Below are 14367 nucleotides of genomic sequence, written 5' to 3'. Positions count from 1 at the left end.
GGGAGAGTTTTCAAGAATAACATGTATAAATGTCGATTTTTTAAGAATATAGTCATTTTTGTAAAAGATATCCGATGTTGATCGTATTTATTTTCGTAATTCCATACTTTTCGATAGAAATATCGAAGAGAAATCGAAAAAAGAAATTTCACGTTGAGTTTTTATTGTAATCCAACGTTTCATTGGTTTTTTGTCCCAATCTACGTATCTTCCTCGTAGATATCCTCTGTTGATGTTTTCCCTCGTGGAAAACATTGCATATATCATCAATGAAACATTTATTACAAAAAACAAGAAACATCATGAGAAGATTTATAATTTCTTCGAACGTGATGATTTTTCTTTTTTCGATCGGATCATTTGGATGAATAATGAAGCTTGCCAAAGATTTAGTGTTCTACAGCGGATTTAACGTTAACCGATAGGACCAGAAAAAAAGGACAAAAATCACGTCGAAATTTCGTAGAATGAAAATCGTGACTGTTTTTTTTCCAATAAAATAATTCCGGAGTCAGATGTGCTGTGTCAATGGTTTTCCATAGTTGAATTTTTATGAAATCAACCCCTAATTTATTTATTTACATATTCAGCCACCATCACGATTAGATTTCGTCACACCCGACAAATTGAAATTTGAAATTTTCTCATTGCTCAATTTGTTCATCAGATATGCTCTGTTGAAGATTTTTGTCTGCAAACTTCAGGGTCATTATGATATTGGGTGACAGGCCGCCATTTGTCACCATAAATCAGATATATTTTTCAATTTCTTGTTATTCAACTTATTCTGAATATAAATTAGAAATGCTCTTTGAAAAAATTAAGAATTTTTTCTACTTTTTTTTATTATTCATTCATAATTTTTCAAACCTTCTGCATGATGCAGGACTCAGTTGACAATTTCAGATGACGAAAGATGAAAAAAAACATCGAGACATCGACCCATGAATTTCTCGACACAAGTAAAGACGTACTTCTAAAAAAACTCTTGTCTTCTCAGTGTACCGTTACCTCTTAATCAAAAATTGAAGACCAAGTGCAACTGCATTATCTCGTTTGGGTTGTTAAGAGTTTGTGAAGTGTAATGGCAAAATAACAATTCACTGAGAATATATATAAGAGATTTAATTCCCTCGTTCTACATCTGTGTTGAATAAATTATATCGTAGACGTTTGTTTTAATCACAGCAGCACTTGAATTAATAGCTTTTTTAGAAATTATCTAGATTAGAGTGGTGCTAGAGTTATCGTGGTAATTCATTTCCCTTGTGGCTCTTTACCAGTATATACTTTGAAATGACATGCAATCCATGCTGGGGTGAAGAGTACGCCAATCGCAATGCAAATCCCGAATGCAACTCTTTCCTGTAAATTAAGAAAATTTTGGTTTTTACAATTTTGTATGTCGTAATAATTTACCGAAGGATTAATCGTGTATATTTCTATTTTGTTTTTCAGTCCACGGGTATTGTTTGCCAAATGCGCCGGAGGGCTGAGGGCAATCGATGGAACAAATGGTAAGAGCAGAGTTCTATGATATCGATCCTGATACCAGGGATAGCCATACATTAGCCATTAATTATAATTATGTTATAATTAATAGCCATTAATTATAATCACTGTTAAATTATTAAGTCGTCAATTATTTAATGTCACTTTTAAATTTTAATTATGGAAGGAATCATCAATTTAAATATTCAAATTGTGAATTATTCATTAATCAAAAATTGAGTTAGGAAGATTGACGATTATTTGGATAATAGGAAATCCCTTATAAGAAATTTAGTATTATCTACTAAATAGAAAATTTATAGTTCCATATTTTTGAATATTTAATTCATTATCAATTGGAAATTTAGATTATCCATTATTTTACTTTTTTTTTTATTTCGATTACTGTATTTAAACCTTGATCAATGTTGGTCGGAAATTCTTCTAATATTTTATTTATTTTAATATTTCATTTTTCACTAAATTTTCCATGTACATTGAAACATTAAAAATTTCTCCAACTGACGCTTTACTCAAAGTTTCACTAAAATTTGATAGCGACTTCCACAAAATCAATGTTGATGGGAAAAATCTTGATTGCAGATTTAAAATTGTTTATGCAAAAATAACAAAACGTTTATCCCGTTATTCACAATTTCATACCAGAAAGATTTTTTGGGAGTTCCCAGTAAGTCTTCTAACTTGGAGATGTTTTCAAAATATTTTGCATGAAATTTTTTTCCAAATTCCAATGCGCAAACATCTCCGGAATTCCGAGGCTTTTCGAAATTCATCATGAGAGCTTTTTTGTATTGGCAAACATTACTCAAAAGTCGATATATACCTTATCAACTTATATGCCTTAACAATTTTCTTATTTTTGCTGCAAAATTTTCCATTAAAAAAGTGGAAACGTTTGCGAATTTTAGAATTTCTGTAATACTGAAAATTCTCCCTGACAGTTGTAATCTCTTACAAATGAATGTTGAGGTGAAAAAGATCAATATTTGAACCGTTAGAAAACATTTAAAAAATTAGAAAAAAAAATAGAAAGTTTAGTTTTGGAGGAAGATTGATGAAATAACTGGAAAAGTACAATTTTGGATAATTACGAGAATTTTCTATAAATAATTTATAAACAATCAATTTCTCTTTATATTATAAAAATCTAAATCCATTTCTGGTGATGAGAATTTGGTAGTGGAAATGAAAACTCCAAAATTAAGGGTCAGAGTAAGCGTCCAAATAAGGGTCATGAGGGTCATATGCGGGTTGGCGAGCGGAGCGAGCAGGGGGCGTAACCCCCTACTTCTACCATAAAAATTAATTGTTCGGAATCATAACAAATTTATTCATATCTACAATTCTACCAGAAATCGATCTTCACGCTAAAAAAAAACAAGTTTTCCGAAAGTATAAACAATTTCAATTATTTATTTATAAACAACGAATGTTGAAAAAATAGTAATTTTGTGCAAAATGTAATTTGAATGACGCTGAATATTCCTGATTTGTTTCAATTTTTTCGCACGTAATTTAATTGACAAATTTGATAATTGAAAATTGTTGACTCGATATTGTGGTCTGTACAAAACTGTAAAAAATACTTGGATATCCTTAAATCGTTTTATCGCTTCGCAACTGAATAACACTCCAATAACGATTTTAAAGGAAAAATCCAGAACAAATCATCATCCATCCCAGTTTTTCACAGAATAAAAATGAATAGAAAAAAAAAGAAAATTCTTTGTTTTTTTCTTGTTGCAGACAATGTCGTTGATTTTTCGGAAGCACTCAAAGCCCACACATGAATATTCTCTGGTACCTCAGCTCTGATAAAGCAAAATATTTCCAAAAATTCTGCGTCAACTCATAAAAGACGAGGAAACCCTTCCGCAGCGCAAATGGTAATTTCCGCCTAAATACCCCCATTACATAAGAAACGAAAATTATGCAGAAAAAAATGCTCAAAAACTTACGTATAACGGAACTCTGTTTTTTGGAGGTGCCACAAGCAATGTCCTGCACTGTCCGGCTTGCCGACTCACAACGAGTCCATGTCTCACAGCATTTTGTATCGCGAACATTTTGCCTCACCAATTATCAAGAAAATTTGCAGAGAAAATTCGATGCGGGGGTCTTGAGCGAGTACAGGACAGCGGAGTACTCTACATCCGGAAGATGAACTCGCTCGGTCCAATAACTCGGAGGTCAACTGTACAACTCCATTCAAAACATGGCCTAGTACAGCCCCCAAAAGCCTCCACTCACAATTGAAAAATGCACAAGGAATATTACACGAACTTATTCATGAATAACAAAAAATTGGAAAAATCTTCTACATCTGGACTGAGTTACGTAGCGTTCATTCCAAAAATAGGGAATCATGTTATATATATACAGAATGCACCCACGGCGCATCCGCAAAGCGGCTGTAATTCTACGTGTATCAAATTCTATGTGTAATAAATATTGAATCTTGAAAAAATATATTGAAAATTTTAATGAACAATTCTGTGCCACCAAGGAGACAGTGGGGCAAAATGAAACAGCGGGGCAAAATGAACCAGTCAAAAAAAATAACTGTTTGACGCGATTCAAGCAAAAAAATTTTTTTTACTCATTTTTTTGTATCAATTTTTTTTTATTCTTGGGAGTACTGATGAAAATAATAATTTTCCATTCAGTAGAATGGAAAATTATGACTCTCACCGGTACTCCCAAGAATAAAAAAAATATTTAAGGCCCGGGTGGATTATTTTTCGAACGTGATCTTGATTGTTGTTTTTCTATTTTTATAATCTGAAATGATCTCCAATTGCTATTCTGTTTTACATAGCCCTGGAGTCTCCAAAAATTGTGATTGTACAATCAAATAAACGCTGAAAAAAGGTGAACAGCTTCAATGAGCATTTGTGAATAATATTGGGAGATAAACTCAATATGGAGGAAATCGCAAATTAATAATTTGATGTGTCTAATGGCTGTTAAATTATCATTTGTCACAGTAGTCAATAGCTGTCAGATTGTTAGTTACCATGATAAATTATCCATTCACTATTTTCTTCCTATCAAACTTATTTCTTAATCTTTATTAAAAATGCTCTTTGAAATTGTTCAATTTGTTTCTACTTTTTTTGATTGTATAATCATAATTTTTAGGGACTCCTGTGTGATGTAAAATCGGATGGAAATTGTGAAAAACAATCGAGATAACATTCAAAAGATAATCCACTCGGGCCTTAATAAAAGAAATTTTTTTTGCTTGAATTGCGTCAGACCGTGGTTTTTTTGACTGTTTCATTTCACCCCACTCTCCAATATTAATTTTCAGTAATTGAATCATCAGTTCTTCCTCTTATCGAGGGCTTCATTGAGAAAAAAAAAATATTTTTGCCAAATATTCATTCACTTGAGAGAAACGTTCATTTTTTCAAAATTATCTTTCTGCAATCGGGTCGTTCCCAGGCTAGCCTGATTAGGTTTCAATTGAGACAATCATGTTGCTCTAGAGAACGACTCTGTTGCACACGACCCTCGATGAACTCCTCCAATGAGTATTAATCCTCCTGAAATTTCTTACTTTCTAGAGGAAAGAATTTGAATTAATTTTTTAAACTAAATTAACTAAAATTTAAACTGAATTTTTGCAAAAAATGATAATTTATATTAGTTATTACTGATAAAAAACAAGGTATCTTGAGCATAAATATGTATTGCATTACTGAATAAACGTTGAAACAAATATAAACGTTAAATATAAAGCTTCAAAATTTATCTAGATCGCATCATTAGGTTCACAGATATTAAATATCTCTTATTGAACAGTCCACTATCACCACTAATAATAAATAATCGTAATACTCTAGGTAAAATAATCCTTCATCAGTACCAAGGATTGCAATTGAATAAATCCTTAGTGTGTGGTAAAGCCGCTCTAATTAAATCCTCCCAAATGAGCTCATTAAGAAGTTGTTCTTCATTCAAGGGAGTAGAATTGGGCAAAATGGACTTTTTCAAATAATTAATACTTCTCATCAAACGAAATAATTAAAAAAACCTCTCGAGGATGGAAAATAAGTCTGCAAATTTCACTCACCCAGTTTCTAACTCAGTAGCGAAGCGGTAAAACGGGTCAAGTCGATTTTGACTATAGGCCAGTTTTTGACGAATATCTGGGAACCTAAAAGAGATGAAAAAATTTTTGTCACGACATTTTTTGTAGAGCCAATTGAGGGTTATAAAAAAGGTCATGAGACAAATTTTGCTATCTCTCTTAGATTTCGAGATATTCATCAAAAACTGACCAAAAGTCAAAATTGTCTTGACCCGGTTAACCACTTTGCTCCTGAGTTATAGGAGAGGAAGATAAAATGGACCGCTTTTAACTATCATCAAATTGGCAAAGTGAAATTCAATGATTTTCTGAAGATATTTCTCTGTAAAATGAGATCTGATTCATCATAATCGGACCATTCGTCAGGAGACATCAACGATTTGGAAATGTCTTAAGGATGTACTACACTTTTTTTTCATTTTTCAGTTTTCTGGCAAATTATTGATTGGATTAACGCGAAATAATATACCATTTTTGCGTTTTATCATTATTGACTGACTCACGAAGTTTCATGGTAGTGAAATCATTTTCCTGCATTTTTTCTAAAATTTTGTGAATTTCCGAAAAGTTTTAGAAAAGATGCAGAAAAATGATTGCACGATCATGAAATTTCGTGAGCCATTAAGTAATGATAAAAGGCCAAAACGGTATATTTTTTCACGTCAATCCAATCAACAATTTACCAGAAAAAGGGTGTAATACATCCTTAATTCTTCATCACGCACATGGCTTTTGAAAAAGTTGTTCTTCAATGCCGTTTTTCTTATAGAAAATGAACATAATAACGAGAAAATGAAATTAAATGGGAAAGTTGAAGGTTTGAGAAATAATATTTCCCAATAATTTTCATTCGGATTGTTAAGAAGGTCAATTTTTCTTCATACAGAGCAATTCACGTCAAATCCGAAATGAAACAAGCAGGGAACAACGGGCATATGACAACGCGCCAGTCACAGTGAGCATGTCAGTGAGTGATGTCTTTTTTTTTCGTCATCAATACATTGATGGCGAAAACGATTCCGAATGGTCTGAAATATTACAAAAGTTTATAGCTTCACAACACTAACTAGCAGCAAAATTTTCTGATGGTTATTGCCACCTTCATGGGTGCTCTCAAAATTCCAATGTTTCGAATATTTCGTATGAGCGGGTATACATATTTTCTGTCCAAATTTCAAGTTGATATCTCGATTTTTGTACACGCTAGAGTGTTTAAAAAGTTTTTTTCTGAAAAAACGGGAATATCTCGAAAACTTTGTATGAACTGGTATATATGTTTTGATTGATTTAGACAGAAGTGATCGAAACGAATGTTTTGAAAAAAAAAATCGAAATCGATTCACTAGTTTTGAAGATATTTGCGGAAAACGAGTTAAAAAGGAATCACTTTTTCTAAAAAACTATTAGATCGATCGGACTGAAATTTCGCACAGAGCTAGTCCTCATTAGAATCTATAATCTGACGAAATTTCATATTTTTGGAATTACTTTAGCCCCTCAATTACTTAATTGTCTAAAAATTTATCTATTGTATTTTTAATTTTTTCTTCTCGAAATTCCGCGAATTTGGTCAAAACACCCCAAAACGAATTCGATTATGTATCAAAAAAATATGTAACATATAAGTATACATTCAAATTCATTTCATACTGTTTATAATCAAAGTCAATCAACGCCATTTTGGGGTATTTCCATCAAATTCGTAGAATTTCGAGAAGGAAAAATTGAAAATAAAATAGATCTGAACGAAACCCAACTTATATGATTGCTCAAAATATTTCTTTTGTTTACAAGAGTTACTGAAAAAAATACAAGAAAAATAAAACGTAATATAATTTTGAAAATTCAAGTTTTTCAACTGTTTTTTTGAAAATTCGGTATTATGAACACCTAGGGGCTAAAAAAAATTACTCAAAATATTCTTACAGATGTTAGAAAATCAAAAATTTTGTCGTGTCATACATCAAAACCGAATGGATAAAACGAGTTATTGAAAACAAACGAAACAACAAGCAAAAAATCATATGTCCGAAATGAGCTGTTAAAAGAATCAGAAAAAAATTGCGAGATAGTTTTTCCAGTCTCCCACTCGTAGAAAAAATCGCGATCAATTTCCAACAGGGTGAAGTTCAGCCATTGATCATTTGCCATGGAAAATCTCATATTTGAATCCAGACACAGCACCCTGGAGCCCCCAACATCCCTCTCGATATCCCCAAAATGGGCATTTACCTCTCCACTGTTGGGAGCATTGCTCCCCTCACATGAACACAACCACCTACACTTTCCTCAGCTTGATATGGTGATTTTAGGTTAGCTACCAGTCAGACTGTACTGTAGAGGGCTATGTGCGCTCTATTTTCAATATGCAGCTCCGAAAGATCGGGGGTAAATCACGAAACACACCTATAATCCTCACAACATGAGTGCAATCAGTCGAGTGTAATAAAGTGGCCAGTGGCACTCGCGATTACTGCATTTACCCTAGATAAATAATATCCCAAAGTGTTCTCACCAGTACCTAAACCAGAATTATCCCCATTCCAGGCAACATCCTTGTAAATAAAATAAAAATAAGCAATGTGTTTGCACCAGGGTAACTGCAACGATTTGTGAAAGTTGAATAGCAAAAAATCTGCTGAGTTGATCCAGCATAAATGATAATTGGAGGATAATTGTATTTATAATGCACTCTTGCGGATTTATTTGGGCCACCGATGCATTCGAATATAAACATGGCCGACTGTGTGTTGTTCAGGGATTGTTTGTATGTGACATTAACTCGTGAATATCATCTGGAGATAATAAATTCGGATACAACAAAATATGTGCAGTAGAGACCCAGGTAATTATGGCAAATCGATTGCTGATGATTGATTAGTGTCAGTGGTAGATATTTCCTCAATGAAATTTACATAATCCTTCGTTTCTTCGTGTAACAGTTGAATTTGTTTTTACTTTGATTGGAAAAATACGTGAATTTTGCACTTTCTCTGCTGTTCACGATGAATTTTTGCTTCTCTCTGTATTACTTTTTTATCAAGCGATAATGATTCTCCAATTGCACTGACCCCTTAATCTGCTAAGTCGACCATGACCTACTTATCGTACGAGAATCACTGCAGCATGCACAGGATTTCAGGAATATGTAATTAGGGAATTGTCTTGGGGTGAGGGGATTCAATGGGGTTTGATGAATTGTTGGGCTTTTTCAGGCTGGTGTCTGGGTGAGCGATGAACGTATTCCGATTGTTGATACCGTGTGCATTGCCCCGTGGCGAAGAGAGTGGTGAAACACTGGAGAACGGTTGCTGGGCAGCATCGGTCACGAGGAGGATTGATAATGATTCACGTATGACACAGAGAATGGGAGCATCTGCCTCATCGAACCTTGCTGCTATCGGTGGCGATCCGATTCAAGCAGCAAGGCTATCGTCTTCCGGCAATGTTGATCAGTTCAGCATTGGTGCAAGGTAATTTATTGTGCTTTAGATGATTTTTTGGGAGACAGACCCAGGGGAGGGAGCTGTGAAGGGGTGGAGAAAGTTTGAATATTGGGGATTTTTTCGTGCAATAGCTTTGTGTGATAGCTTTGGAGTGGAGGGGTTTAGGGGAATTTATGATGAGACTTTTTTTTATTCATTACTATCATAGAATCTATAAAGCTCAATTATAGAAATACAGTCGTATAAAATTTTTCATTGGATAAATGATGTCGTAAGTCTTCTCATTTGAGAACTAATATTGAGAATTGAGAATATTGGGGATTTTTTCGTGCAATAGCTTTGTGTGATAGCTTTGGAGGGGACGGGTTTAGGGGAATTTATGATGAGACTTTTTTTATTCATTACTCCCATAGAATCTAATAAAGCTCAATTATAGAAATACAGTCGTATAAAATTTTTCATTGGATAAATGATGTCGTAAGTCTTCTCATTTGAGAACTAATATTGAGAATTGAGAATATTGGGAATTTTTTCGTGAATATCTTTGCAGTGAAGGGGTTTAGGGGAATTTATGATCAGATTTTTTGTACAAAATTTTGATGAAATAAAAAGAATCCATTCAAGAATTCATTCTTTAAGATGGCATCAAAAAAATTAATGGTTTCGAGCGTCGAGAAATCAACGATTTATTCATCAAAGATTTATTCTAATGTTCATCTAGTATTATTTTGAGAATATCTTTGGACTGAAGAGGTTTAGGGGAATTGATGAGAAATCGATTTTTGTTGACGATTTCCAGGGCTACAAGAATGTTATTTTGGTATAACTCACCAATGACACAATTCAGCATTGGTGCAAGGAAATTTATCGTGGCTTAGATGATTTTCTAGGAAACAGGCCCAGGGAAATCAATGGTGGAGGGATGGAGATTTGAAAATTAGTTGCGAATTGTCTCGTGAATATCTTTGGAGTGAAGGGGTTTAGGAAATTTATGATCAGACTTTTCGTACGAAACAGGGATCAGTATCAATGATTAGATTATTAATGTTAAGCTTGCACCTTACAATAATTAAGGTTTCCTTATCTTCTTTGAAATGTGAAAAATCATAAAGTAATTGACGATTTAAATTTGTAATTGACTATGAATTAAATAATTGACAATATAGAATTGACAATTAAATTTAATTTCATAAAAAGGATTTTCGATTATTCAAATAATCGTCAACCTTTCGAACTCAATTATTGATTCAGAAAATAATGCGGTATTTGAATATTTAATTGATGATTATTTTAATCATTAGAAAATAATTGATCGAAAATCAGGTGTTTTTGAAACTTATTATTTCGGTCAAGACGTCACAAAGTGGCATAAGTAATGCTGAGTAGCGCTCCGTTGGTCTAATGTGAGAAAGAGGGGAGTTACCGCCATCCATTGGATAAGGCGCACGTGAAGAGTGAGTTAGGTTGGCTCGAGCCATTTTTTGATTGGTCCAGCGTTCGACTGCTTTTGTGACCTCATTAGCGATTTCAAAGTGTTTGAAATCTTCAACTTTCTGCAATCAGTTATTAATTAACGAGCAATATTTCTAATGTTTATAAAAGGAAAATTAATCATTTAAGGTCGAAACTTGAGATTAAAAAATGAAAAAAAATCATGCAAATTGCCTATTGATTCATTTTTGTTAAAAAAAAAAAAGTTATGTTATTCTAGTGATGTTTTGTCAACAACTTTAGAGGAAAGAAGTTCAGGAAGATTTATCATGAGACTTTTTGTAGAAAATTTTAAGGATTATAAAAAAAATTCTCGTCAACTTCTTTATTTCCAAAATAAAGGGGGGGTTAAATTTGATGTATATCCCTTTAATTAATTATAAAATTGATTCTATCAACTATGTTAGCAAAAATCATGTACAGATGTTTTCTATGAATAATTTTATTAGATCCCTTTTCATATTTCGCTCCAAAATTGTTCATGTATACGATAGACGCGCGCAAAGCGCGCGTACTAATCTAGTATCACGAAACTGAACAAATCTATTCGGCGTATTGTCTTGTTAGATTTTTTATAAATGATGATAATATACATTAAAGATATTACGATAATACTATATTACATTCTATATTATATTATATATACTATGTATAATATACAATATATAATAGAGTACTATATGTATTATAAAATAGTATAGTATAGAATATAATATAATATAGAATTATCGTAATGTCTTTAATGCATGCTATCATCATCATTTATTAAAAAAACGTTACACTGAATTTTTTATTTATGGATATTTGAATTATTAAGACGGTCGTTATATTTAAAGCTACGTCAATCTACTCCTCCATTACCAACACTTTTGGCAAATTGGATTTACATGACTAATATGATATCGATTTCCTGCTCCACGAATTTCGTATATTTTGCTCTATTATCAAATTTTTATTGCAATGATGCTAGTATGAGTCGTCACCCTGGCACAAAAATGATGAATATTTAAAAGCAAAATCCCACACTGATACAACGGTTTAGTCGAACCAAACGAGTTCTGAAAGACTCAAGATACCGAACAAACTTATCAAGAATTCATTACACAACATGCAAAGTTGATGCATTTCCTTACGAAAGGAAAAAGAACAATGAAGCATGTGATTTTCGCAAACGTCACGAAGCCTCAGCAGAAATTTTCCGATATCTCCACGTATTTCCACTGAATTTCCATCGATTCTTCCTGTCCCAATTCTGTCTTCGCATTCCTTTCATAATTACTTCCCGAGAATATCCCCTATGAATTCTGCCTATTTACCCGAGTGGAGAATCTAAGAGAATTCCCAAAGTATTTTCGAAACGAAGAGAACGGGCCATGATAAACAACCTATTGAACGAAACCCACTTCACATGTCTGGAGAACAATTTCCATAAACATCGCCACTCCGAAATATTCGCAAAACAATACGAGTTGAATATAACTCGTAAGCCTTCGTTAGTTATGCAATTATGGCAAAAGTGAATTACGTTAGGATGAAATATCAGAAGATTTATTTATATCCGAGCAAATTCTCTACCAAAAATATCTTTACATGATTTCTCCTAACATAGTTAATGAGACAGATAATTCGATAATTAATCAAAGGTATCATATCAACCCAAACCTCTAGTTTACTTTCGAAATATCCTGGGAATGATGAGGTTTTCAACATACATTCAATTCAATTCAATTGTTTATTTATCCTTTGGTGATTACAAATGGTAAGTTTTTCTTTGTGTCACACTGTCACTAGCCTTTCCCTCTCCCCTTTCATCACAGAAAAAAAGCGTTATTTTAAATTCTAAATTATCTTTCCATATATATATCTAAACACATAGTTTCTTTTCACTCTGGTTTTTTCCTTCCCTCATCAAATCCTCTAGTCCGCTCTTCTGCCTTCCTCAGCGCTCTCTCAATTCCTGCCATCCTGTCACACATTTTCTTGTGGGCCCTTTCCTCAATTCCTCAATTATTTTTTCTCTCCACCCGTTTCTGTTCATACCCTTTTTCCATTTCCCCCACCAAATCTCCTCCGGTTTCCAACATAAAAGTTCTTTGCATTCATTCCTCTAGACCTCTTCATCCCAAAGAAATTCACAAAACAATACTAGAATGACAATTGAATTTTTCACATTAAAAAAAAAATGAATTGTTCGTTCCAAAAATATCTGGAAATCGAAGAGATTTATGAGAATTCATCACAGGGACTTATTATTTCGAAAAATCGAAGGAAATTCCCAGCGCATTTTCATAAGAAACAGAATAGACCAAAACCAGGATAAAACCTTCACTTATTTAAAGAAAGCTATTACCGAATGTGTAATAAATTCGAAAACTATGAAAACCTCAAGTTCTTCAAAAATCACACACAGTTTCATACGTCTAGCAAACAATTTTCGTAAACCTCTGCACTCCAAAAATATTCGCAGAACAATACGAGTTGAATATAAGTCATTAGTCTTCATTAATTACACAATTATTGCAAAACTGAATTTATTTGTATCGAAGTAACTTCTCCGCCAAAAATATCGGTAGATGATTTCTCCCTGCATAATTAATGAACCAGATTATTCGATAATTAATCAAAAGTGGATTACCAATCCAAACCGCTAGTTTATTTTCGAAATATCCTGTGAATAACGTGGAAACAGGCATGAAAAAACGCAATAGAAAACCTAGCGAATTTACTAGAAAATTTTACTGAAATTCTATAGGAACTCTATGGGGTTTCTATAGGATTTCTATTGGAATTCTATTGAAAAATTCTATTTTTTACTCGGATTCTATTGGATATTCAATAAGAAAAAGTCAATAGATTTCGAATTTCTGTTTGAATTTTTCTCTTAAATTTTTTCTATTAGAATTATTGGGCGCCAAATTTTCTAAGTTTTTTCCGCAGGATTTTGTTTTATTTTGCATTGTAGAATCCTAGTTGAAAAAACTTGGTGCCCAAGCATTTTTATAGAAAAAAATCTCAACAGAAAAATTTAAACAGAAATTCGAAATCTATTGACTTTTTCTTATTGAATATCCAATAGACTCAGCGCAAAGAAAATAGAATTTTTCAATAGAATTCCAATAGAAATCCTATAGAAACCCCGTAGAATTCCTATAGAATTCCAATAGAATTTTCTAGCGAATTCGCTAGATTTTCTATTGAATTTTTTCATACGTGAATATCCTGTGAATAGGTTTACGAGACTTTATCAAGAGAACATTTTTGTAGCTTTTAGAATTTGAAACAGAAAGTCTTCCCATTCATTTCTAAACCTCTTTACTCCGAAGGAATTCATACTCAATAAAATTTTATCCTCAATAAAATGATTTGTTCGTTCTAAAAATATTTGGAAATCCAAAAGTTTATGAGGATTCATCACAGGATTTTCTTTTCCAAAAAATGAGAGAAAATTCCGACATACACGATTTTCTCTTCCATAAATCTGCTCACTCCGAAGATATTCACAAAACAATACTAGAACGACACATTATTGATTTTCCCACACTCAACAAAATGAATTGTCGTCTAAAAATAGGCTTCTCCGCATGCTCTCCTTTGAATGAATCGAAAAAAACTCCAGTGCATTTTGAAAATGAACAGGCCATCTCAAGCCCATGATAAAGCCTCCACCGTCTGAAAGAAACCCACTCCCAAGTGAAAATTCAAAAACTCTAAAACCCTCACAACTCCTCTAACAATCACACGCGGTTTCACACGTCTAGCAAAGAATTCATCACAAGATGAATTCCCTTTCTTTTCCTCCCTCACCCCCCCCCCCCCCCCCCC

The 14367-nt window shown here is 33.0% G+C and overlaps 1 protein-coding gene and 2 long non-coding RNA genes across 3 annotated transcripts in view; 2 read left to right on the top strand and 1 right to left on the bottom strand.

The window, feature by feature from the left end:
* LOC107038751 overlaps positions 1-3981 on the top strand; it is a 7828-nt gene extending 3847 nt beyond the window's left edge. The window contains exons 2-3 of the long non-coding RNA XR_001460916.2: positions 1459-1517; positions 3259-3981. This is a non-coding gene — a long non-coding RNA (uncharacterized LOC107038751). The remainder of the gene's footprint in view (positions 1-1458; positions 1518-3258) is intronic.
* On the bottom strand, positions 1109-3685 carry LOC107038749. Its single transcript, XR_001460914.2, has 2 exons — positions 3471-3685; positions 1109-1365 (listed from the first exon to the last, which is right to left on the bottom strand). It is a non-coding gene; the product is annotated as an uncharacterized LOC107038749 (long non-coding RNA).
* A 4969-nt stretch (positions 3982-8950) lies between the features above and the next one.
* LOC107038718 (BTB/POZ domain-containing protein 7) overlaps positions 8951-14367 on the top strand; it is a gene marked incomplete at its 5' end in the record, with an annotated part of 40275 nt that continues 34858 nt past the window's right edge. The window contains one exon of the mRNA XM_015257973.1: positions 8951-9081. Coding sequence (XP_015113459.1) covers positions 8951-9081 — 131 coding nt within the window. The remainder of the gene's footprint in view (positions 9082-14367) is intronic.

The sequence above is a fragment of the Diachasma alloeum genome, unplaced genomic scaffold (assembly GCF_001412515.2).
Source record: "Diachasma alloeum isolate Michigan unplaced genomic scaffold, Dall2.0 Dall_scaffold_00288, whole genome shotgun sequence".
NCBI lineage: Eukaryota > Metazoa > Arthropoda > Insecta > Hymenoptera > Braconidae > Diachasma > Diachasma alloeum.
This window is presented reverse-complemented; position numbering and strand designations above follow the sequence as displayed.